Genomic DNA, 27,965 nt, shown 5'->3' on the forward strand with positions numbered 1-27,965 from the left:
TCCCCGTGAGGTGGTGTCTCCTCGCGATGCCAAGATGGCAAACCTGCTCCCTCGCACAGGAGTCAGCGCGTTCCGTCGCTTCACACCGGAGTCGCTGGCAGAGATCGAAAGGCTCATCCAGGAGAAGAGTGGCAGGGAAGAAGTAGATGGAGATGAGGAGGAACCACAGGTGCCCACCAGTGACCTGGAGGCAGGGAAGAACCTCCCCATGATTTATGGTGACCCACCAGACGAGTTCCTCAACACCCCTTTGGAGGACATTGACCCTTTCTACAATGCACAGAAAGTCAGTCTCTATCTCACACATGTTATTGAAGTGCTGTGTGAGTGTGTATAAACCTTTTATCATGATGTATAACCCCTGCATTTATCTTATCCTCTACAGACGTTTATTGTCATAAGCAAAGGAAACACAATCTTCAGGTTTTCTGCTGAACCAGCACTTTACTTTATCAGTCCATTTAATCCCGTCAGAAGAGGAGCCATCAAAATTCTCATACATTCATATCCTTCCTCATGATGCCAGCATGACAATCGTTATTATGATTAAGGCTTATATATTTTCCAGTTGAAAATAAACGGATTTGAAGCGAAGGTATTTGAGGAACGTACAGTATATAACATGGCGATTTCATTTTTGGCGTTTAGAGGCTTTTGAGTTCTTCATATATTGATGATAGTCACAATCAAACTGAATTGTTAAAGAGTAATGAGATATATGCTGTATTAACCTTGACATGACTTTAGAGTTTTCAGTATGTTCATTATGATCACCATCCTGTCCAACTGTGTCTTCATGACCATGAGTAATCCTCCAGCCTGGAGTAAAACTGTGGAGTAAGAGTGCTTTACTCTCATTTTAATATACATTTACATCAGAAATTACCTTGTCCTGGAAAAGGAAGTCAGAGATATTGATGAAAAGTGATATGTTGTTGTAGATATGTCTTTACTGGTATCTACACCTTTGAAGCATCCATCAAAGTTGTGTCGCGAGGTTTTTGCATTGGACCTTTTACATTCCTCCGTGACCCGTGGAACTGGCTCGATTTCATGGTCATCAGCATGGCGTGAGTACTCCTCATGTTTGTCAAAAATAACTTTTATTTGATTTCTGATGGAAATGTCTGTTTGGTCATATGTAGAGTCATTCAGATGTATTTTCAATGATTGACAGCTAACTCCACCCACAGTGCTTGATGAATCATAATTAGCACATATAAAAACTTTATTTGGAATAAGACGCCTGTTATATTTACAAATGTAAATGAATATTTTCGAATGGTATATGTTATGATGTTTTGGTTTGTCTGTGTTTCCAGGTACATCACAGAGTTTGTAGATCTTGGTAATGTATCAGCACTGAGAACCTTTCGTGTGCTTCGAGCTCTCAAAACCATCACTGTTATTCCTGGTATGTAATAGTACTGTGTAATACCTAATGGGGCGGTTTTCCCGGACTGGGATTAGACTAGTCCTAGACTAAAGACTCTATCTTAAAAACATCAGTTACCTTTCTTTTGCCTCAAAATGCACGCAAGTAATGTCTTTAGTAAGCCATATTTGTTAAAACTTGTTATAAATAGTTAAAAATGCTTCCCCTATGATTACGAGGTTTAGTTTTAGCTATTTAGGACAATTTTTTTTATAGTGCATGTGTGTGTGTGCATGCATGTGTGATGATTATCTGAGAAAGAGATGAGAGCAGAATGCCAGTTGATATGAGACAGGTGCTGATAATGTTAATAAACTGATTATTAGTCTTATTTAATATCTGATTCAATAACAGAACACCTCTAAAGAGATTCCGGAGTGATAGTAAGAAAGTGTTTTAAAAGTTTTAAAAGTATTGTATTAGTTTAGATAAAAACCCAATCTGATATTTACGCAGTTTCCCAGTATAAGAAGATGATATGTTTAAAACAACATGAGGGTGAGTTTTTTTTGGGGGGGGATGTTTTGTTTTAAGTTCACGTTTGCTATCTTTCTTTCAAATAATGGCAACTTGGTTTAATATTTTGTTTTGCAAGACATTCATAGTTTGTAAAGTGTGGAGTAAGTGCCCAGATATATTTTCCTGTCAGTTTAAATCCATACAATACAAAAATTAATGTACAATATGAAAATTCCTTAAATATTTGTCAATGACTTAAAAAGTCTCATTGTCTCGTCTCAGGTTTAAAAACCATCGTGGGGGCTCTGATCCAGTCTGTGAAGAAGATGGTGAACGTGATGATTCTCACCGTCTTTGCGTTGGCCGTTTTCGCACTCATCGGGCTGCAGTTGTTCATGGGCAATCTACGACAAAAGTGCATTCGCTGGCCGATCGCCAACAGCACCGTCTTTAATGATGTCTACAACTTTACCATGACCAATGACACCAGCCTCAACCACAATGAGACTTTAGATTTTAACGCTTACATAAACAATGAAGGTGAAGTCAGGTCAAGGTTATTAAACATTTTCCATCTTTACATAACATGCATGGTGTTTCATTGTTGCATGAAATGATATGAATGATGATAAGATATTCTGATGATATTAGAAGATTGATATTGGCACTGTTTTGTATGGTTGTATTACTGAAGTGTCTCCAGAGAAAATCAATAGAAGTATTTATATATTGGACTGTACGTTGTGACCTTTTATTGGTTTGTGTTACTTTTTGCAGGTAACCAATACTTTCTAGATGGAAGTTTAGATGCTTTATTGTGTGGTAACAGCTCTGACTCTGGGTAAGTTTATCAGAAATGTTAATACTGTGATTCATAAATGACAGAAAGTTAAAGGTGAATGTTGTGGTAATAGGAAGTGTCCAGAAGGATACACGTGTATGAAGGCCGGCAGGAACCCAAACTACGGCTACACCAGCTACGACAACTTCGGCTGGGCATTTCTGGCTCTCTTTAGACTCATGACCCAGGACTATTGGGAGAATCTCTTTCAGCTGGTCAGTGATCTCATCCTTTCATGTCTTGTTATCAGTTTCATAGTTTAAGTGAATTCACTTTCTCCTGCTCAGACTCTTCGTGCTGCTGGAAAGGCCTACATGATCTTCTTTGTTGTGGTCATCTTCCTGGGCTCTTTCTACCTCATCAATCTGATCTTGGCTGTTGTCGCCATGGCTTACGATGAGCAGAACGAAGCCACGATTACTGAAGCTCGTGAGAAAGAAGAGAAGTTTCAGAGGTTGCTGGAGCAGCTCAGGAACCAAGAGCAAGAGGTCAGGTGATGTTAAAATAACCCTGACACTGACACTTGCTTCCTGTTTAAATCTGTTTATATGTGGATGATCACTTGGGACAGCAAAAACAAAAGCAAAGAAATTATTTCCTCCCATATTTGCTCAGATTCTAAAGTAATTTCACACATACCTGTGGCTCAATAGGCTTTATGCCCAGCTGCACTACTTCCTGAATCCTTGTTTCCTGTCTGCCATTATGGGACAAACTGATTAATCCAGGTGTGCCAGTAGTCACAAACAAACTGATTAATCCAGGTGTGCCTGACCTCAGTCGTCACAACAACAATAATCAGACACACCTGGATTAATCATTTTGTCCAATAATGGCAGACAGGAAATAATAGAGCATTGCAAGGATAATACACACATACTGAAAAGACACAATGATAATTTATGATCTGTGCTGGCAAAATGAGTCGGAATGCTAGACCTAGAGGCAAAAGAAAGTATAAATGTCAATTTTGGTTGAAATTGTGGTTTTCATAAAAATAAGTACATTAACTCTTTCCGTGCCAGCGGTTTTATTTTTTTTTAAGTTGATTTTCAAAAAAGTTTAATGCTTTCCAGATTTTTTTTAATACACATATAATGTATCAAATGAAAGAACAGACCCTCTGCTTAAAAAAAAACATTTCATCCTACCTTTATTTTGTCTCTTTTATCACCTCTCAAATATGGGTAGGCTCTTCAAAAATGCCAAATATTGAAAATAAAGCTGAGATAATTTCATTTTTGTGAAAGACTTTTGATAGAGATCAGATGCAGAGTGATCCTCAAAACATACACAGAGTTTGAACTGTTTGCCTTAAAGGGCGTTTTGCAGGTAAAATTTTTCAACGAATTTGTGCAATTTGCTTGTTAATAATAAACATTTAAACTGTTATCCATTGTATTTTATGTTGTTGAGTATCACAAAACCCGAAAAAGTATGAAAAAGTACAGCGGTTTGCAATGATTCTCCTTTCCCCCACAACGCACTGTATGACGTCACGCTGGGGAGAGAATTTACCAAAGCAGCCTTGAGAGCATTGAGAATGACTATAGAAAGACGAGTAAAGTACAGTTCTGATAGCGCAGATTATTTACATAGATAGATAGATAGATAGATAGATAGATAGATAGATAGATAGATAGATAGACAGACAGACAGACAGACAGACAGACAGACAGACAGACAGACAGACAGATAGACAGATAGATAGACAGACAGACAGATGGATAGGCTAGTACAGAGAGATAGGCAGACAGCCAGATAGCATAACGTTAGCATATTATCTTCGTGTAGAAAGTAAACAAACAATTAACATACTCGTGTATGCTGGCTTGAGGGGGTCCATGATCCTGCCTGAAGTGGGTGTAACTTTTATGCGATCTTCAGCACAAACGGTTTTGGCAGCATGTCTCTAATCCTGGAAGGTGAGTGAAGCACGTCACATCTGTTCGCGGGGACCAGCGACCCAAACGCACTCACTTTCTTACAGCCAGTAGCGGAATTGCAATCGAGAGAGTCGGGACTTTCCCGGTGGGTCGATCTGATAATAGTTATACGTTTCGAGTTAACAACACCGTCTGGCGGCGTGATGTGCGCCGGTTCCCGCAGCCCGCTGGTCAAAGTGCAGCCTCTCTGCTCAACAAAGTATATGAAAGTGCTCAACCTGTTCGGCAGGTCCAAACATGTACAGGATTTATAAAAATACGGTGATCAATGAGCGGTTCCTCCTCAAATGGCATAGTCTGTCGTGATGTAAAAAGCCGCCGAACGCCTGTTTATTACAGTATGTATGCGGTCGGATCCGAGTGTGCTGCTGACTGCTGCTGCGTATAAAATGATCGTGTGATTCGTTATAATCACATAAACAATATAACAAAGCATCCTTTTATTTCACAAAACAATATATTTGAGATATTATTTGATAGACTAGTAAGTGTGGATTAAGGATGTTTAAAAATCTCTAGCCTGGTGGTCAGGACATGAATGGATCAAATCAGCAGATTTGCGAAGTTTTATTTATCTCCACATATATCATAAATAATAATTAGCATGGTAACTTTGCAGTATAACACATTATATATTTCCTACGATGTATATATGATTTCCAAATTATATACGTAAGTATTAAACAGCAATAAATGTCTCATCTATCTCTATGGCTCTGGCTGAGTCTTTCTCCACTTCTCCCCAACGTGACGTCATCCCAGAATTTCGTTAAAATAACCGTTAATACCAAAAACGTAAAAAAAGTGGTCTTTAAGACCATTTTTGAGACATTTTAAAAATTATACACATATCTTGAGTGATTTATGTAGCCATTAATCGACAGTGGTGGTTAACCTGCAACACGCACTTTAAGGAAATACTTCTGGGTTTTACAAGTTGGGAAGAGCACCACCTGGTGGATAATAGTGGAAATACGGATTGCTGAAAAAACGTCATTGGCAGGGAAGCGTTTGCTCTTAATTGACTAGTTAAACCCTCATCTAGCGATCTCAATGCTCTAAATAGTCATGGTGTGTCGGCTGTCTAGATGAGTCGGAGGTTTTCATTAAAATAGGAACATTAAGCTCTCGTCTAGCGAATCCAATGCTGTAATGGTCATTAAATATCTAAAATGATCTTTATCTGCACGTTTCCTGAGAGGTGTACCGTCCCAAATCCATAATCTAAAGCAAGGATGCGTCTTCTTTCACTTTTTGGTTTCGTTTTTAAAGCATTCAGAAATGATAGAAAACAGACTGCAGGACTTGCTTGATGTTAAAATAATTATTAAGAGAGATAAAGTTCGGGACCTGTTTGATGTTAAAAGAGTTATTAAGAGTGACAAGACTCAAAAGCGATGTCTGACGCAGACGTCTGAAGCGCATACAAACGCGCGAGTACGCGACCCCGATATAGACATCTACACAAAATTACAGTTTTTAAAATATCTGTTTTGACAAGAATTCACGCAGGTATGACCTATAATCTGTTATATCTGAAGTGAATGTTTGGATTAACTGTTGAGTAAAAAGTATCTGTTGTGTAACATTATATTAAACCCTTGCATTAGCCTGCAGTATCTTAAAGCGGTCTGTCTCAAAGTCAAAATGAAACAATAAAAGAAAAACATATATTTAACATATATTGATATTGTTTTTGCTCAGCGTAAACAGGTGTAGTTCAGTCATGCTACATGTAATTGTTCCAATTGTTTTTAATTTTTTAATAGAGAATGTTAAAATATAAATGACAAATTTTAAAAAATGTGCTCATCCCAACTCAATTTGCCAGCACAGGTCACAAATGATCAGCAGCAAACAGAAATGGAGAAAGAACAAGGTCTTCTAAAGGAAAAATCATATATAAAACTATAGTTGATGGTTCTGTTGAAAATGTAAACAGGCTGTTGTAAACATACATTTGCATATAGCATATATATTGACCAAATACATGCTGCTTAGAGCATTAAAAACTTGAAAAGTGTTACATTTAGGTAAATTTAGAACAGATAAAAATGTGTAATTAATTTGCGATTAATCGGGAGTTAACTCATGAAATCATGTGATTAATCTAGATTAAATATTTTAATCTATTGATAGCCCTACAAAATATAAATAACTCATTTTTGAAAATTAGTTCATTCCGATATAATTTGCCAGCATGGGTCACAGATGTATAACAGTAAATGCACTTTAAGTCTGCCAAATGTGTAAACTCAAAAACTTTCTGTTATGCATGGCAGACAGTAAGTTGAAAATATTACACTGATACAGATTTATCTCTGTCACAAATTACAGGCAGGCAGTAAAACATCTTTGGCCAGCCAGACGACACGAAGTCGAGGTTCAAACAGGACAGGTTCACTACAGAGTCTTCGAGGTGCTGACGTCATCATAAAGGACTGCAATGGCAAAATAATTCCTCAAGTCAACAGTGTCCATCCTGACAGAGAGGTGATAACTTGAAATCAATGTGCTTAAACAGTCTAAAAACACATAGTCTCGTTTATACTGGACTGTAACTAATAAAAACATGCATTACTTTTTGATTTCAATGACATCAGCTGATGATCTGTGTTTTACAGTCTGATGTGAGCATAGTTCAAACAGCAGCTTATGTGACTCAATGGAAACAAGAAAGCTTCTGAGCTTGTGTGGTTTCAGACGTTTGGACCCTTCATCTGCAACATACATGTCCAGTTTCATGATGTTTATTACGCTTCAGCTGTGTAAAAGGAGCTTCAGTTTTCATTCTAGTGCTGTTTTCTGATCTCCGTCATTATTTTTTAGATATCGGCTGAAGATGAGCACAGGTCTGTGAGTATACAGGATGAAGATCAGTGGAAACTCTCTAAAAGAGCAACCAGTGCTGTCAGTGTACTCACGGGGAACATGGAAGGTACGGTCTCGTTATTACACGGCTCATTGGAATGCTTGATTCTGATTGGTCAGTCATGACATTTGCAGACTTGTTATTCCTAGATAACAACTGCCTGAAACTAATAACACATGGCTGCAAATCATTTTGACAGGTACAGTTTAATATAACACAAACTTAAATATAAATATGTCCTTTAATAACATATATTACATTATGGGCCAGATTTACTAACAGTTTACTAACAACTTGGCATTAAATAAAGACTGTCTAAAGATGTGCAATGGATAATTAGCACTGATAAAGTGTGGTCAAGTTATTTATGTGTGTGTGTGTGTGTGTGTGTGTGTGTGTGTGTGTGTGTGTGTGTGTGTGTGTGTGTGTGTGTGTTTATTCATCTCTCTCTTTCTTTTGGTCTCCACAGATATAGAAGATGCTCAGAGGCCTTGTCCTCCTGGCTGGTATAAGTTTGCTGACATTTTCCTTAAATGGGACTGCTGCCCTCCATGGCTCATCTTTAAAAAGTGGGTCCATTTTATAGTGATGGACCCGTTTGCCGATCTAGGTATCACCATCTGCATTGTGCTCAACACGCTTTTCATGGCCATGGAGCACTACCCAATGAGTGAGGATTTCGAACACGTTCTGTCAGTGGGCAACTTGGTTAGTGTTTCACCCATACACTTCTGGAGGATTTACTCTGTTGATAAGAGCAGCATCACCAGTATATGTTGTGTTTTGGATTCTGGTGTTCAGTGTGGTACGCTGAGATATGCTTGCATCTCTGCAGGGCTTTTACATGGGCTTACCCAGCATGTTTCCCCCGGTCCATCAGCATGGCTTCACTTAACCAGCATCAAAGCATCTCTTACCACCATAAGTCAGTATGGAGTGAAACATACATGCTGCTTTTAGCTAATCTGAGTAATCCATTAGATTCATAAATTACAGCTTAAGCAACACTTCACATTAGGGTTGCAAAAATCTGGGAATTTTAAGGCTGGAAACTTTCCATGGGAACTAATGGGAATATATGGTAATTAACAGGAATATATGATAATTAATGGGAATAAACTGGGCATTTTAACACATTTCATATAACAGGGAACTTAAATGTTATAAAAAAACTTGCAGCATAATTTTGTTTAAAACATCAAGATTTAATGCAATTGTACTCAAATTTCTACCCTGCACATTCCTCAGTCACATGCATACAACACACTGCTTACTAAAGGGTCATTGAGGCCACACCCCCTGCATGCACTTGCATTCTTCCAAAACATGCACAGATCATTTCTTGACTCCTGCGCACAAAATAATGACAAAACTTCCATCTTTGCATGTAACATAAATTACATTTATGTGTTTTTAAACTTCATTGTGCTGTGTGTAAGCTAGTGTGCAGCAACATTATATATTATATGTCTAAAGTGTCTAAAAATGACCCCCACACACACTTACTCCCCCTGAAACAGAAAAAATCCTCCATATATCAATTAAAAGGACATTCCACTTTGTCGAAAATGTGCTCATTTTCCAGCTCCCCTAGAGTTAAACATTTGATTCTTACCGTTTTGGAATCCATTCAGACGATCTCTGGGTCTGGTGCTACCACTTGTAGCATAGCTTAGCACAATCCATTGAATCTGATTAGACCATTAGCATCGTGCTAAAAAAATAACCAAATAGTTTCAATATTTTCCCCTTAGTTTCTTCTGTAGTTACATCGTGTACTAAGACCAACAGAAAATTTTAAGTTGCGATTTTCTAGGCAGATATGGTTAGGAACTATACTCTTAAACTGGCATAATAATCAGTGATTTTGCTAATGTGGCTGCAGGAGGCGTAGTGATATTACACATTGCCCGAAAATAGTCCCCTGCCATTGAAAGATACTAAGGGGACTATTTTCTGGCACTACTCCGGGGGGGGGGGGCTTAGCACAGAACCACACTTTAACAGTTTTTCAAACAAAAATCCCAAATGTGTTTATACAGTAGCTAGCTAACCAATAAATCAGAATCTAAGGTATTTTTGTAACCGTGACTTTTTTTACACTGTTTGGCCGTTCTGCCACACAGAAACGCAGTATCAGGTCACTGAAACCAAAAAATTTTTGAAAACCCCTGCCAGGGTGAAAATTTTAGAAACGGCGGTAGCAGTGTTGTCTTGTAAACCGTAAAGCCGGGGTGTTTGCTTCTGATTAAGGCTTCTGATGGCCAACGTGGGTTAGGGTTATATCACCGCCTGCTGGTGGGGCATGCTCTTGACAGCGTGTTATAGCGTGTTTTTGTGTTTTCATGTAGGCAAAGATTTCTTTTAAACCAAGCATGTGTGGACTGGATTTTTTTTTTGAACGCAGGAGGGAAAACTCTGGTTATAAAAATACCCATGCTTGTGTGGACTACGTCTAAATGTAACACTATTATAATAACTAAAGTAATGTTTATTATGCTTTTGTTTGACTCACTTACATTTAAATCAGTCAAGAAGTAATTTTTTTAAATTTGCATGCATGTCTACTTATGACCAAACAAAATTTTTATTTATGTTTGTATATGATATACTTTATATAAATGTCCCTGAATTTCCAAAGAATTCCCATAAATTTCCATTAAGTTTCCAATTTGGAATATTTCCAAAATTCCCCAGATTATTTACCGGAAAACGTTCCGCTACTTTGCAACCCTACTTCACATACGGTCAGACCAAGCTAGAGTTGTGATATTGACACATAGCACCGTACATAACATCAGGAGAAAGAAAGCATGAAATGATGAGCTCAGTTTACCATCATGAATCCAGTACAGGAGTTGAATCTGTGCAGGTTTGATCTCATTTACCTCCTTTAATCTACAGATATTTACAGGAATCTTCACGGCAGAAATGGTCCTCAAGCTTATTGCACTGGACCCTTACTATTACTTTCAGGTGGGCTGGAACATTTTTGACAGCATCATCGTCACGCTCAGTCTGGTGGAGTTAGGACTGGCCAATGTTCAGGGTCTCTCTGTTCTCCGGTCCTTTCGTTTGGTAAGCTCGAATCTCAACAGCTTACTTCTGTATAATCTTTAGCATATTTGTAAACTTGTTTAACTTTCTCTGAGTGAACTTTGGACTTTGTTTAAATGGAGGTTGTTTTGTGTTTCCGGTCATATTTGTGTTTGTCGGACATGCTGAAAGTAGCTGCGTGTCTTCAAGCTGGCTAAATCTTGGCCCACCCTTAACATGCTGATCAAGATCATCGGTAACTCGGTGGGTGCTCTGGGGAACTTGACTCTCGTCCTGGCCATCATCGTCTTTATTTTCGCCGTGGTGGGCATGCAGCTGTTTGGCAAGAGCTACAAGGAGTGCGTGTGTAAGATCTCTGAGGACTGCGTACTGCCTCGCTGGCACATGACCGACTTCTTCCACTCGTTTCTCATTGTCTTCCGAATCCTGTGTGGAGAGTGGATTGAGACCATGTGGGACTGCATGGAGGTCGCTGGAGCCGGGATGTGTTTGGTGGTCTTCATGATGGTCATGGTCATTGGTAACCTGGTGGTAAGTGAAGTGGAGATTGTTTACACACACTGTGAGACTGTAACCCTTCTAAAGTCCTCGCTCTTGCAAGGGTGTCTTGTTTGGTATTGACCACAAAATGTTGTGCACATAATTGCTTCGTGATTCATCCTTGTTGTCTTTTATATTGCATTCCAAAAACCAGATGAAACATTGGAATGGTGCGTGACACATCAGACACAGTTCAGCAGAAACCATGAATGTGGAAATAAAAGCTTAGATTTAAGTCCTGTAGCTCAGCATGAGGGTGTGAAGGTTTGATCCCAACAAACACACACACACAGATCAAAATGTATGCACTGCAAGAAGCTTTATAATGAAGACATGTAAATTGATACACATTCCCCTAGTTTCACAGAGAAGGCCCTAGGCATGTTTATAAAGGATGCTTAAACTAGAGTTCTTCACAGGTACACTTAGATCCAAAAACCAGAGGTCCGACCTGAGACTTAAGCGGGTTTATGTCTAAAAGTTTCACGTGTGCCTCGGACACGGGTTGGGTATAATATTAGTGGCATCTGGTCTTGGGTAATTTAAAATGAATGTTTTTTCGGGTATTGACCCGAGAAGGGCCGAACTATATCACGTGGGTGCATTGAGTCCTTTACCAACCCCTCCTCTGTTTGCCAAGAGCGCCTGTGATATTGTGTGGCTAGCAGTAGGTTCATTTTCATTGAGCCAGGCTTGCCAATTAATTCTGAATGCACATTTTAGGGGTTACCTTGGTGTTGTTGCCAGATAACAAATTAAAATAAATGGGTTGCGTGTGGGGCTGCCGAGTGCGGTCTGTGGTATAATTTTCACATGTTTGTCTCGGGTCGGGGTTTTCTTTTAAAAAAGGCTTAAACAGTGACATTTCCACAAACGGTGTTGGGCAGCTCGGACCGTATCTGGGATTTTTATGTTAAACAAGTAGTAGTTGCTTCTGCGTCCATTAGTTAACTGTAATACAAGTACTAACTTGTACTAAGTTGTGGACTCATGTGTAGGCGTAACACCTGTGAGACCGGACGGCCCTGGCTGTATGCTACTGCATTTTATTATAATGGCCATCTGTTGTCACTGCTAAGCTGTTAATCTGTATAAATGTTATTGTTAAGCTTTAGTGATCTGAAGCTATTGCATGACAAGTCAAGTTGTTTAGCACAGCTGAAGTCTGTTGTTGACATGCACAACTGTTAGCAGCAGAGCTCTGCAAATATCCAACATCTAAATCAGGTGTTAATATACGGTAGGTGAGAACATTGTCACATGCCAGACACCAGTCTATGTTTAAACCTTTATAATACATTTTTTGTAAGACCATCGGAGTGAGGAAAATTCTGGTCTGTATTCTTTGGACACTCTTGAAAGGACTGTTTAAGGTAGGGATGCACTGATCCGATACTCGTGGAGGTGAAAAGAGTAATGAAATATTCTACTCAAGTAAAAGTACCATTACTTTAAAGATATTTAACTTAAGTACAGTAAAGTTACTGTACTGGACATTCTAAAGTTGTGCTCGACTTCACAAAAAGCTGTGTAGACCTCGAAAGATAATGCGTATGGTGTAAAAAACAATTAACGCGTTGTGCAAATGAGCGGTAAAAACTCGCCCATCAATTCTGTTTTTGTCACACATGCATTGTATTCACGAATGTGAAACCTACCTTCCATAGGAATGAACACTCGCTTCGCGTCAGTGCACACGCACCAGTGGGCACACTGGCGATGAGTATAGCGAGCTCAGCCCACGCCCAATTTAAACCCTGAGTATCATTAACTTGCCTGAACATGCTTGTGCAGATTTAATGTCAAGATTTTAAGATGGAAGTCCAGTCACCTTGGGCATGCACAGCTAACATTGCATAATAAAGCTTTTGCCTTTCTTGCACTTGTAGTCAAAGTTGTTGCCTAAATATGGCCAGGGGTTTCTTAATGTCTTGTCCATGGTTCTTTTTGTGAGTTTAGTGCGTTTCTCCGCCCATCAATCAATCAGTATCTGTGGCGCACCTTTTATACCTTGCATTATTTTTTATATATTTTTTACTTAGTAACAGATATGATTTAAGTTGTAGCGAAGCATGATACTTTTAACAAAACATGCATAAGTAAAAGTAAAAATTGGTAAGGGATAATCCACGGCTAACCATGCATTAAAGTGTTTTAATGCACGACGTAGAGGCGAAGAACCACCCGACGCGTAGAAACCCTTTAATGCATGGCTAGCCATGGATTATCCAGCTTATACCTTATTTGCCAAGTTAAAGCTGTAATTAATGCTTGAAGTGTAATTTTTAACAGACAGGTAAAAATGACGGTCATCTTCTTAAGTTAAGGTTCGCACTCCGTCAGCCTTAAAAAAAGTAGTGCCATTGTATTGCTTTTATTTAAATTAATTATCATATTTATTTAATTCATTATTTAGAGAGAGAGAGAGAGAGAGAGAGAGAGAGAGAGAGAGAGAGAGAGAGAGAGATGCGTGCGCAAGTTACCTGTGGCTGTGTGCGTCCTTCTTTAAAGTCTATCCTCTCGTTGCTTAAGCATATAGCTAACTTAATGATTCTTTAATTGATTTATTAAAATAATTTATGAATGACAGCCAACACTGACAGTGACAAGGCAATCTTTATTTGAACTAATCATTTATTTAAATCAATTATGTAAAGTGTGAAATAAAACCGACGTCTCTAACCACGATTACTATATAAGGACACATTACATTTATTGAAATGGATTAAATTAAATGAAAACAAAAATCAAACAGTTGGAAATTTCGAAGCGATGTTTTAAAAGAGATAGACAGAGAACTGAAAGAGAAGGACGAGAGAGAGACTCACTGTAAAGAGAGACGCTCTCTCGCTCTCTCTGTCTCTCTCTCGCCCCTCTGTAACTGTGTTACTATGGTTACCAATGTTTATAGTAGCGGATAAATTTTTAACTTTAATCAAACTGATTGGAACTACTTGTGCTTTAAACGGTTTTAATCCACACCTTCCAGCCAATCAGAATCGAGTATTTAAACAGACCATGGTATAACAGATTATAAAAACTTCTTCAAAAAGTAGAAGTACACAAAAACGACTCAATTACAGTAACGTGAGTAAATGGATACTCAATCAATTTGCTGGATTGAAATTTGATCAATTTGCTGGATATTCAGAAAGTTTCGGGGGCCGATCCAGAACTTTTTGCTGGATTGGGTATTGGGACCAATCCAAATTCAATACTGTCCGTTACCCATGGTTGATACTGTCAAGCTATTAAAAGCATAGGTGTAGAATACACGGGGGACGTGGGGGACATGTGGGGATGTGGGTGGCATGTCTAAAATAAAGATGATTCTGTCCCCTGCACTCTTTCAACTCACCACCACCACCATTCCCGCTCATGTTCTTTAGTTTATTTGGTAGAGTTAATTGAATTAAAATTAAGCCAATCACAGGTAAATGTTGTCATCTTTTGTGCATGTGCGTCTGTTTTGAGTATCAAAGCTCATGCAGCTGTGGCTAAAAACAGGGCTCATCATAATAAACCTATACATCCATAATGATATGCGTTAGAAACAAGCTGGTATAGTGTCGATAATCTATCGCAAAATTATGGAGATTTGACAATTAAAACTGCATTTTATATACTTTATTTCTATATATAAAGTACAAGTACGTTGAATTGTTCGAAAATGATGCACAACGTTAGTGGTTACACTGCGGGTGTGCATTATTTACAAATGATTCAACGGACCCGAATCAATTATTTAGTTACTACACCAAGACATCGGGTCCCATTCGCAAAGCATGCGTACGTACAAATTTGTTCATAAAATGTGTGTACAGACATTTTAACTAACAAATCATGATTCAACTAAAATGTTCATAATTAAATTTATTTTAAATGTATGCAAAATCGTAAGAACAACTTAGGCCACACGTACACAATAATCATTAACAAGGAAAAATATTTAAAGGTATTGCGGAGGATTTTTTTTTTTCTGGGGGGATCATCAAGACTATTGGTCCTCCAATAGTTGTCAATCAGGAGTGTTGCACAATTTCATTTTTAAAAAAAGTGAAATTCGAGAAAATCCTCCGCTACACCTTTAAAATAACACGGATATATATTATAGGGTTCTTTTTCCTTGGTCATGATTATTGCGTACATGTGGTCTAACTTGTTCTGATGTTATTGCATACATTTAAAATACATTTTTGTATAAATGTTTTTGTTGATTCATGATTTGTTAGTTAAAACGTCCGAACGCATGCTTAGTGAATGAGACCCATTGTTTGAATGCTATTGTAAGTAGTTTTTTTATGCATCTCCTCTAAAGCCTCCATTGCTATTTCTAAAACGTCTTTTTACACCGAGAGCAAAAGAATGAGAGTGGAGGGGAGAGAGACTGTAGCACTACTCATTCGTGCATATTGCCTTTGATGTAAAGTGTTTGCACTTGATGTGTGTTTGCAGTAATAACAAAGTGAACAAGTTGCCTATCAATATTTCTGAATTATTTTTTTCTTCAGTATTTATGTATTATTCTAGTTTTATATCGTCAGGTATGTGTTTATTTACCCTATATGTTTTTTCTTCTCTTTTCAATTGTTTATTTATATATATATATAATGCAGTAGTATCGGATTGCATAGGTTTTATACCTTGAAGTCTGGTATTCAAATCGGGCTGCTAATGGAAAAAGTGCTTTTGGTGCATCCCTAATTTAAGGGTTAAGACCTGGGTTCAGAGAAGCAATAGGTAATCATTAAGGTTAACAAACTCTTTCTGTGCTTGTCTTCAAGACAAACCTCATTGTGAAGCACATTTATCATGCTGCCGTCTACTGTATTTACATCAGATGATTATTGACAGCAAACGGTGGTTCTGATCCAGCCTGCGTGCACACATGAAACAAGCATGAACAGCTGAAGTACTCTGATCTCTGACAGCTTCTTATCATTTATCTTCTTCTCATTCGGTTAAGAATTTCATTGTGCAGAATAATCAGACTTGTCAAAGGCTTTAAACGCAGTGCTATTTATATTCACTCACATAATTGTGCCATGCAACCCAGACTACATGAAACACATAAATTATGTTTATGAAACGATATTAGATGCAGACTACATTTATTTTTTGATAAGGCAAGCCGGCTCTTTATCCACCCTAGTGTTGTTTATGTAAATATAAAAACAATTGTCTTCTGCATTATATCTTATATCTATTTACTTGAGTGTGATAAACACATGTGGCCGTTACTTTGGTGTCTGAAGCAAATCAGCAGAAGTCTCAGATGATAAATGACAGACACGAGCTGCCCAACTGAGATTATAGCACAGGAAACCAAATATCTGTGGCCTCATTTAGTGTGTATGAAGATCTGATATGCTGTTTGAAGATCACAGCACCTGCTGCTTCTGCCCCATATCTGTGTGTTTCTCTTCTATAAGACTGATCTGAGGCCAGCTGCTCTGGTTATATTACATCAGATTGGGAATGACAGATACTGTAATGGAGAGGGTTAATAATGAGACAAAATGAAGTTGTGAATATGTTTTTTTGTTTTGGTCAACGGGTGTCCACGTAACCTGAGAAATTAATGCACTCGTAGCAGATTTTCTCTGTATTGCTTAATGTTAACACCTCTCAACAGTGGTCTTATTAAAATTTGCCATTTAAGCACAGTTATATGTTGTTGATAGAGAGTTACAGCATGAGTAGTTTAGTGCTCTTAGAAACTAAAGATAGCAGCAGTCCTCTAGACAACATTATATTTATTAATGCTGCGTTATGACAGGGCTACATAAACCTGATACTGCCTATCTATAGAAGGGAAACCAAATATTTGTGTGACAAAGATGAGCTTTTATTACTCATGTTGGTTGATCTTCCAAATGCTGACATTTTGCGCATACATATACAAACACGTGTCATTGTCATTAAACAGCCTTATATTAAATTCTTTGCAAAAACACAAAACATTTTTAAAGTCCCCCTGTGGCCAATCATGTTATCAGTTAAAACGCATATTTGAGCATCATAATAGCACATTAGGTTTGTGCCAATAGACGATGCGATGATAGTCAAACATATGGACTATAGCGAGCCTTCATGATGATAGGAGACATGTTTGCCAATTATAGTTTTAAATTATTATTATTATTATTATTATTATTATAGTTTCACTTTAATATTCACGGATAACCTGCACTTGCAACACCAATGTCCATTGCATGCTTTTCCTCGCATGAGAGAGCTTGCATGCAGCTCAGACTCCTCCTCGCACCTGCTTTTGTTATATGTGCAGCTCTGACATTTCCTTGCACTAGAGAGGTTGTTAGACGCGCAGGGGGTTAAAATCAGTTTGGGAGTTGTTCCCACTCCCTGACATGCAAGAAAATTCATACCTGGGGGTCAATGATGCGCTTTGATTAACCCCTTATCAGTGTTTGGGGTCCCAGGGGAACTCTATTATAAATCAAAACATTTCTACATATAAACCAAGGTCTGGTCCTGGAGCATAAATAAAAACTAGAAGGAACTTGACACACTTGCACATATTTATATATATAAAACGGTCATTTAACAGTCAAATGCACACAGCCTGGTTTGTTTGTACTTCCGTAAAATCGTGATATACACAAACGAATACACAGTTGCCCCCTTCAGTCTCCACCCTGAGCACTGTCCACCGCCATCACCCCCAAACAAACCCCTAAATATCACACCATGTGAGAAAATGCTGTTCAATCGATGGATGTCAGGAAACTAAATCATTGCACAGGCTTCTGAAAAACATTAATATACGAGAACAATGGCTAATGTTCATTTATTCAGAAATTCCTCAACAATTAGTTCGACCTTAGCCATCTGTTCTAAACATTTCACAAGTGACTGCTTCAATGTGGCAGTTCAATGCAGGTTTCTCCAAAAATCTGCTCCTCAAAGATGTTGCAGTCCTTACTTTGTTGGGTCCAACCTCAAATCCACCCGTAAGTAAACACATTTTAAATAGGGCTGCACGATAAATTGCACACGTTTGCGCACATCTCGTTGATTAAAAAGTGTCATCACCTGCTTTCAGAACCGGCTGCCAGTTACCGCTATCTGTTCAGTCATGAAGAAATTAATTTTTTAAGAAAACATTCCATGATTTTTCTCAATTTAATAGACTTTATTGGACCTCAACAGTTTACAGTTTCAATGCAGTAAAAAAGTGCCATTTCAAAGCAGCTTCCAAGGACTCTTATGGCGCTTTTCCATTGCATAGTACCCCACAGTTTGGTCTGGGTCATCTTACTTTTGTGAGATTTTCCACTGGGTGCAGTACGTAGTACCCAATACCCAATTTAGTACCACATTGGTAGGGGTTCCAAGCGACCTTAGCTGATACCAAAACGTGACGCGAAAACACTGTAGATCACCGATTGGTCTAAGAGAATCGTCACTACCAGCGTCTGACTATAATGTAAAAGATTAGCTTTACCTTATTAGTGCTCGAGCCCACGTTGTCATCTGCGCTCTGCTATAAGTTCCCTTTTAGTGATAAAAAACATCCACAGGTTTAGAACAGCATACCAATTTTTTTCCAGACTTGCAGTTTGTGATGCGCACATTCACATATATGCTTAATGCAACTTAAATGAGTCTCAGCGGAGCGCGTCAACTGACGCCACAGGTGTTTGTATAAAAACTGTCATGTGAGACAGAGGTAGTGATAAACGCGATGTTTAAACATCTATTTGTGGTGGTCAATTTTAATTTTGTGGCGGACTGAGAAATATATAATTGTATGGGATTGTTCACAGATGCTCTCACTAGTAGGCAGCACAAATATAACGACACGCCTATAATCCCTCCCACTCCGAAGTGTTACTAAACTCGATGAAAAAGCTAACCAAGCCAAAGTGAAGTGAGCTGACCCCAACTGACCCAAATCGTGGGGTACTATGCGATGGAAGAGCACCATAAATGATCCCAAACGAGGCATAAGGGTCTTATTTAGCAAAACAGTTGTCATTTTTGGCAAGAAAAAAAAAACATTTAAATCATTAAAACATTTAAAAGTTGTACATTTAAACCTCAACTTCTTGTTTTGCACTAGCCGTGTGATGCGCCAGCGTGACCTTACGTAACGCGTCAAAAAGATATGACACATATATGTGTTTAAACAAGCCTCCCTCACTAATTAAAATTACCAGTAGGTGATGGAATGACACAAATGGTGAACCGGTTACTGTTATGTTATCAGTAGAATATTGTAGAATTATGATTATTATTGATTTATTATTTATCTACAGTAGTGCTTTATTGTTATAGTGCTAAGTGTTGTGTGTCCATCATTCAGGTGTTAAATCTCTTCTTGGCCCTGCTGTTGAGCTCATTCAGCGGAGATAACCTGTCTGCTCCTGAAGAAGATGGTGAAATGAACAATCTTCAGATTGCCATAGCTCGCATCACCAGGGCTTTAGATTGGCTCAAAGCCTTCATTGCCAGAAAGATGCTGCAGATTTTGGGGAAGAAACCTCCTGATGTCAAAGAAGAAGAAGGGGAGAAAGACACAGAACTGTACTCAATAAATCACCTGCAGAAAGAAACAATGACAGATGCCCAGACAAACTGTTTAACATCTACTGTACCTATTGCCCACTGTGAGTCTGATGTTGAGGAGGAAGATGAAGAAGAGGAGGAATCTTCTGATGAAGATGACAGAAAGGTAAATGAGCAACTCTGTCTTTCTCTTTCGTTGTCTAACTACAGTATATATTTACTTTGAAGCAGTGTTGGGCAGAAGCTTCACTACAAGTAGCGAAGCTACTTTCTGATTCAGCTTTCTGAATCAAATTGTGTGAATGAGATTTCTGTCTTGTTTTCAGGTGGGTCTTGATGATGACTTGTCAGTGTGCAGTACGGCGGACTATCAGCCTCCAGAACCTGAGCCTGAACCTGAGGAAGAGGAGGAACCGGAACCGGAGGAGCCACAGCCCTGTTTCACAGAAGGTCCGTTCATTCATCAATCATAAGCAGTGTTAATATTTCAGCCACTCACTGATGACCTCAATGATTCTTCTTATGATTAATTTCTGCCTAGGTTGCATTAGACGATGTCCGTGGTTGAACGTGGACACTACAGAAGGATGGGGAAAAAGGTGGTGGAACCTCCGGAGAACGTGCTTCACCATTGTTGAGCATGACTACTTCGAGACCTTCATCATCTTCATGATCCTCCTAAGCAGTGGAGCTCTGGTGTGTATCTCAGTACCATCTCACTCCAGTCACGTGACTTTTATATATTATGCATTACTAAAGTTTTGCTATCAATCACATTCAGGCTTTTGAAGACATCAACATTGAGCGCCGTCGAGTCATTAAGATCGTTCTGGAGTTCGCTGATAAAGTCTTTACATACATCTTCATCTTGGAGATGTTACTGAAGTGGGTGGCATATGGTTTCAAGACCTACTTTACCAATGCATGGTGCTGGCTAGACTTCCTTATTGTTGATGTGAGTTGCCCTTTTTGACTTTTGCCCAAACAAAACATTTCAGTGACTCTTTTAAGTCAACAGCAGACACAGTTCAAGCTTTTTTCACCTGTGGTTTTGTTTAAGGTGTCGATCGTGAGCTTAACCGCCAATTTATTGGGTTATTCTGAGCTGGGAGCGATCAAATCTCTCCGAACGCTCAGAGCTCTTCGTCCGCTTCGAGCCCTGTCAAGATTTGAGGGAATGAGGGTATGTATTTCTTTATGTGGGTTTTGATGAGAGGGATTTGATATGTTTGTATCTCTCTGATTCATATCACTTCATACATTAGGTCATTACAACCACACTATAAATATACAGACAACTGACAAATTCCCACCAAATTTATTCATGTTTCTGTTCATGTTCACACACACACACACACACACACACACACACACACACACACACACGCACACGCATTCTGGTTTCCATGTTTTGTGGGGACATTCCATAGACGTAATGCATTTTATACCATACAAACTGTATATTCTATTCCCCTTACCTGCCCCATTCCCTAACCTCAACCATCACAAAAACCTTTCTTGTACCTTAGATTTTCAAGAAACATCATCTTGTTTGATTTATAAGCTTGTTTCCTCATGGGGACATCAAAATGTCCCCACAAAGTCACAAAAACACTGGTATACCTATCTTTGTGGGGACAATTGGTCCCCACAACGTGATAATTACCAGGTACACACGCGCACACACACACACACACACACACACACACACACAATGGGGTTAGACCCTGGTTGTAAGAGCCCATCCACATGGATGCGTTTAGCTGTATGCATACACATTTTTTATCGAATCAGTTTTTATCATGCTTATTCTCTTATTGTGTGTTAATTCCTTAATACAGGTTGTGGTGAATGCACTCGTTGGTGCCATCCCATCTATTTTTAATGTGCTGCTGGTGTGCCTGATATTTTGGCTGATCTTCAGCATCATGGGAGTCAATCTGTTTGCTGGAAAGTTTTATCACTGCATCAACACCACCAGCGAAGAACGCTTTCCTATGGATGTTGTGAACAACAAGAGCGATTGCATGAATCTGATGTACACCAATGAGGCGCGCTGGGTCAACATTAAAGTCAACTATGACAACGTGGGAATGGGTTACCTCTCTCTACTGCAAATTGTACGTTTTTAATTGCCACATACAGAAATATAAATGTAAAACATGTGATCAGTTCACTGTAGACACACATTACACATGAAGCCTATTTACAGTCAGTCAATTTCATTTTATGTCATTTTCTTTAACCGCTTCAGAGGAACCACAGGTAATGCCCATCCATCAGTATAAAAATATTTAGACTTGTGTTGAATCATAGATATGTACACTAGATGTCGCCTTGGCTACGGCAGTTCATTGGACCGAATGCGTCAAACAGAGCCGCCATCTTGAACCAGGGGAATCCCGCATCAGCGTCATTGTAGGCAATGGTGTAACGGAAATAAAATCACCATAAATCGTCATGAATGCAATTTTCTTCATTTTCTTTTGGTTTATTTCAACAGTCAGACATGTATTTAGCATTGGGTCAAGAAAAAAATTAAAGTTTAAAAATTTTGATAATCTACTTTTTCTAACCATAATGCATAGTGCTAGTAGCCCTAACATCCACACGCAGCACAAAAGTCCGACATCGTCCATGAATTCGAAGTACAGGCGGAGATAGCAGCTTTACCTAGATACTTCCTATGACAAGACCCCTGTTCTAAGATGGCGGCGGTTTTGACGCATGCTCAGAACCCCAAGGCGACATCTAGTGTATATATCTATGGTGTTGAATATGATAATGTTTAAAGAGTCTGTCTGTCACACAGGCCACATTTAAAGGTTGGATGGACATCATGTATGCAGCAGTGGATTCTAGAGAGGTACATATCTGAATTTATTTTCCCTGTTGACAGATGATGTGGTTATTATGAACTGTCATTGTTGCAGATTATTCTGAAAAAATATTTTAGATGAACATTTGAAGGAGTTTTTATGTGACTGTACCTGTAAGCCGATGGGTTTTAATGTATAAAGCTTGTTTTTGATTGTTTTGTGTCAGGTGGAGGAGCAGCCATCCTATGAGATCAACCTCTACATGTACCTCTATTTTGTTATCTTCATCATTTTTGGCTCATTTTTCACCCTCAACCTCTTCATTGGTGTCATTATTGATAACTTCAATCAACAGAAGGCCAAGATAAGCATCAGATCTTTTTCTGTTAACATCCAATAAATCTCTAGAGTTTATGTCTGTCATGATGAATTTTATATCATCTGTTTGTCTTCTCTTCTGCACTTTGGAGGTAAGGACATCTTCATGACAGAGGAACAGAAGAAATACTACAATGCCATGAAGAAGCTGGGGAACAAGAAACCTGCTAAACCCATCCCTCGTCCAACAGTATGACATGTTTCACTTTCACCTCATGCTTTTAATATTTGAGAATTGTTTATGGATCGCTGCATATCAGCTGTGTTGTGTTTTCAACAGAATAAGATCCAGGGCCTGGTGTTTGACTTAATATCACAACAGTTCTTTGATATCTTCATCATGGTCCTCATCTGCCTCAATATGGTGACCATGATGGTGGAGACGGATGACCAGAGTCAAGAGAAAGAGGACATCTTGTACCTGATCAACCTGATCTTCGTGGTGGTCTTTACAGGAGAATGTACGCTCAAGCTGTTGGCGCTCAGACAGTATTTTTTCACCAACGGCTGGAACGTCTTCGATTTTGTTGTTGTGATTCTGTCTATAGCAGGTAGGTGTAAGATGAGAGTTTGGCATGCTTTGGATAAAGTCGAATCAGTGGTTCTCAACTGGTGCCAAAAATGCCTCGCAGACAAAAAGGAAACATAATTGTGTTTGTTAAAGAGGCAATTAATCGACTGTTAATATTGTTTTATAATGTTGTCTGACGTCATACTTACGATGCATGTTTTTTACATTCTAAAACATCAAAGGCAAAAAGTAATAGGCTATTTTGTACCCTGAGAAATGCTCTGTTTTGATGGGCCGCATTAAAGACTTGAAAGTAAACGCCACTGCTATGATTGGATTGCTTAATTTCCTGTGATTACATGTGGGGAATTGTTTTAAAAACCTTAATGTGTAAAAATAGCCGCCAAACACATATATGTTCGATCCAAAAGAGGTTCTGGGTGCTAAAGATGATACACATAAATGACAATGCGTATGGTGAAGTAGCAACAAATCTCCAAACCCGATGTGACTAAATTACCGTAAACAACACAGTAAGCGCGCCTCAGAATATAAATCGCAGCTGGTAAGTCCTTACCACTAAGTTTGTATATTTGTAATGTGCTTGTGAGGTTGCTATTATAAACATGTAACATACCACAGTTACAGTATATGATAAAAAAGCTTTGTTTATTGAGTGTTGGACCTTTCAAACGCAACTTACCTTGTTTTAAAAACCTTAATGTGTAAAAATAGCCGCCAAACACATATATGTTCGATCCAAAAGAGGTTCTGGGTGCTAAAGATGATACACATAAATGACAATGCGTATGGTGAAGTAGCAACAAATCTCCAAACCCGATGTGACTAAATTACCGTAAACAACACAGTAAGCACGCCTCAGAATATAAATCGCAGCTGGTAAGTCCTTACCACTAAGTTTGTATATTTGTAATGTGCTTGTGAGGTTGCTATTATAAACATGTAACATACCACAGTTACAGTATATGATAAAAAAGCTTTGTTTATTGAGTGTTGGACCTTTCAAACGCAACTTACCTAAATTACCGTTAACAACACAGTAAGCGTGCATCAGAATATAAATCGGAGCTGGTAAGTCCTTCCTTATCACTTACTTTTTATATTTCTAAAGTATATTATAGTTATATTATGTTGAGTGTTGGACCTTAATAATCGTTCAATTTTTTTTAGTTAATTATAACAATCAACATTAACTATTAATTATAACTAATATTCGTGTTTAGACATGGATGTTACACACAATCAGGACATATCAAGCGATCTCTAACAAAGCAATAGTGTCACATAGTTCTAAAATGTTTTACTAACATAAGGCTGCTGAGCCAGTCCTATCTAATATTGATGGTACAACATTGCTTTTTTATCACAGTCTCTCGGCAAATCAAGCATCGACTTCTTTACAAATGATTCCATGGTACTAGGGTGACCATACGTGCCATTCTTCCCGGACGCATCCCGTCCAGGATTTTGTGTTCGTCTTCCGGAAGTCGTATTTGTCGACCGCATACGTCATAGAGGATTATTATTATTATTACAGAAAAGCAACCGTTACATTTTAAGGTAAGAATGAAACTACGATTGTATATCTTATGTTTTTAACTGAATGGCGTATGCGGTCAACAAATACAACTTCCGGAAGACGCACCGAAATCCTGGACGGGATGCGTCCGGGAAGAATGGCACATATGGTCACCCTAATTGTACAATTAAGTAAACAAACACTTTTTTCCCTCACGTGATCTGGAACTTTTTTTTTAAAAAATTCAACCATGCATTCCTAATGTTAGGCTCTGAGGGAAGGTTTTGCAGTGACGGTGTTCTTCCACAACCTGGCACCGCCACATTTGTTACTTCCCTACACATGGACCTGTGGGTGAGGCTACAAAAGCCATTGCCATTTTACTTTGGAGGTGGTTTTAAAAATGTTTACATTCCAGGACCTGGCTTGGTGCTAATATTTTAGTAACAAGGACGTTTTCAGTTCTGAAACTTGCAGGATGTTAATTTAAGTATGATGACCTCTTATATCAGGGGTTTTCAATCTTGTCCTAGGGGACCCACTGCCCTGCAGATTTTGCATGTCTCCCTTATCTAACACACCTGATTCAGATCATCAGCTCATTAAGGGAGAGATCCATGAACAGAACTGGGTGTGTCAGTTAAGGGAGACATACAAAATATGCAGAGCTGTGGGTCCCCTAGGACAAGATTGAAAACCAATGTCTTATATAACCAAAAAAATTTATCAAGTTAAAGTTTATTCTTTGATTCACCATTTCCTTAAGATCAACAGTGGAAAGGAAGATACTTGATGTTGATCTTAAAGGTTGTGCTCTATCGAACTCTTACTAAGTTAAAACTGCTTTAGTTAGATTTGAAAAGCAAATGTGTCTCACATTACATGAGATACAGGATCACCTGTAGGAGTGGGGTTATAGAGGAGGACTCGTAGTCAAACTATTTGAGGTCCGCTAAACTACACTGTTCGCACTTGTGCATAATAATTTTGCATAATAATAAATAACACTAACAGCGTCTGAGTGCTTCATAAACGTCTGTGTCTCCTCTTGTTCCAGGTCTAATGTTATCGGACATCATTGAGAAGTACTTTGTGTCTCCCACTCTGTTTCGCGTCATCCGTCTGGCTCGAATCGGCCGCGTGCTTCGTCTCATTAGAGGGGCGAAGGGCATCAGGACTCTTTTGTTTGCCTTGATGATGTCACTGCCTGCTCTTTTTAACATCGGACTGCTTCTGTTCCTCATTATGTTCATCTTCTCCATCTTTGGAATGTCTAACTTTGCCTACGTGAAAAAGCAGGCGGGCATCGATGACCTCTTTAACTTTGAAACGTTCGGCAGCAGCATCATCTGCCTGTTTGAGATCACGACCTCGGCGGGCTGGGACGGCCTTCTGCTGCCCATTATGAACAGCGGACCTCCGGACTGCGACCCCAACGCAGAGAACCCCGGGACTGAGGTCAAGGGTAACTGCGGCAGTCCCGCTATTGGCATTGTGTTCTTTAGCAGTTACATCATCATGTCGTTCCTGGTGGTGGTGAACATGTACATTGCCATCATTCTGGAGAACTTTAATGTCGCCCAGGAGGAGAGCAGTGACCTGCTGTGCGAGGACGACTTTGAGATGTTTAACGAGACGTGGGAAAGGTACGACTTGGAAGCGACGCAGTTCATCGATTACGACCACTTGTTTGACTTTGCCGACGCCTTGCTTGAACCGCTACGGGTGGCAAAACCCAACCGCCTGAAGCTGATCGCCATGGATTTGCCCGTGGTGACGGGCGACAAAATCCACTGTCTGGATATTCTTTCGGCAGTGACCCGAGAGGTTCTGGGCGATACCATCGAGATGGTCGCCATGCAGAGCAGCATCGAGACAAAGTTCAAAACCAACAACCCCACCTCCGCCTCTTTCGCGCCCATCGTCACCACGGTCAGAAGGAAAGAGGAGGAGCGTGCCGCTGTGATAATTCAGCAGACATACCGCAGACATCTGCTCAGACGTGCCGTCCGTCACGCCTGCTTCATGCACCGGTCAAAGAGCGAAATCAGGAGTCAGGAAGATGAAGAAGCGCCCGAAACCGAGGGCTTGATCGCCCGGAAAATGGGCTCCCTGTACGGCAGCAACCCTGAACTAGCCATGGCTCTCGAACTGCGCGTTAGACCGATGCCAGCTGATGCCGAGCGGCTGCCCAGAACGACCTCGGTCGTACAACACGGGTCTACAGCGACTTACCCTCGACCTCAGGGACAACTCGTAGTGCCGGTGGAGCTCACGAGTGAGGCCGTCCTCCGCTCTGTGCCCACATCTGTACGTGCTTCAGAAAAGCTTAACATTAAAGAGTCAGTTGTGTAACTGCTGGACAGACGACTATAATAATCACTCTTACATGTAATGTGAGCCGTTTATAACTGAAGGATTATGTGTAACAACAGGACAGCACTGGAATGCTATTCACTGGGATTAAGTTTCTTTTCATAAACTTTTAAAAAGACCTGTTTTAGTAAGAATTACAAATGGAGATTCCTCTTGATCTCATTTGAGTTCTTATGAACTTATGTTAGTCACATCATAATAAAGATGAATGAATGATAATGAAGGATAACTCTACACTTCATTCTGAATTCAGCTTTATGTGTCCAGTGAGCATTCTTGGGGAAAATATTTGAAATGTCCTGAATGATTAACACAAAACTACAACCCACTGAACAGCTGTTTGTCAGATTAATATTGATTCATGTTAACAAGAAATGTGCGGGCCACTTCTGTGTGATTAAATAATGACATCTACAGCTCTTTTTAATGCACAGATTCTCATTTTACAGCTTTATCATACTTTTTATTGCTAATCTCTTTGTTCACTTGTTAGGAAAAGACATCAGTCTGTTTTGCTTCAGCCTGTAAGTATTTTAGACTTTCTCCATTAAAGGGATAGATCAGCCAAAAATGAAAATTACCCCATGATTTACCCTTAAGCCATCTGAGATACATATGTCCATCATATACAGTCTTGTTCAAAATAATAGCAGTACAAT

The 27,965-nt window shown here is 39.2% G+C and overlaps 1 protein-coding gene across 3 annotated transcripts; it reads left to right on the forward strand.

Moving 5' to 3' along the window:
* The first annotated feature begins 6 nt into the window (after positions 1-6).
* scn4aa (sodium channel, voltage-gated, type IV, alpha, a) lies at positions 7-27,965 on the forward strand. 3 transcript variants are annotated; one of them, XM_065242704.2, is made up of 25 exons: positions 7-286; positions 386-504; positions 748-837; positions 942-1,070; positions 1,323-1,414; positions 2,177-2,434; positions 2,672-2,735; positions 2,809-2,950; positions 3,023-3,223; positions 7,019-7,174; positions 7,511-7,619; positions 8,023-8,261; positions 10,458-10,631; positions 10,785-11,141; positions 19,480-19,848; positions 20,009-20,132; positions 20,224-20,378; positions 20,464-20,637; positions 20,743-20,865; positions 21,524-21,802; positions 22,495-22,548; positions 22,728-22,865; positions 22,965-23,069; positions 23,160-23,430; positions 25,988-27,965. In XM_065242704.2, exons 1-25 carry the CDS (start codon positions 35-37, stop codon positions 27,283-27,285), a joined length of 5,472 nt encoding a protein of 1,823 aa, XP_065098776.1. In that variant the 5' UTR covers positions 7-34; the 3' UTR covers positions 27,286-27,965. The 3 variants fall into 3 exon arrangements, with proteins under 3 accessions (XP_065098776.1, XP_065098777.1, XP_065098778.1); XM_065242705.2 differs by lacking the exons at positions 7-286; positions 386-504; positions 748-837; positions 942-1,070; positions 1,323-1,414 and having other exon boundaries at positions 2,354-2,450; XM_065242706.2 differs by lacking the exons at positions 7-286; positions 386-504; positions 748-837; ... (6 more) ...; positions 7,019-7,174; positions 7,511-7,619 and adding an exon at positions 7,724-7,752.

Source organism: Paramisgurnus dabryanus, chromosome 1 (assembly GCF_030506205.2).
Source record: "Paramisgurnus dabryanus chromosome 1, PD_genome_1.1, whole genome shotgun sequence".
In the NCBI taxonomy this organism is placed as follows: Eukaryota; Metazoa; Chordata; class Actinopteri; order Cypriniformes; family Cobitidae; genus Paramisgurnus; species Paramisgurnus dabryanus.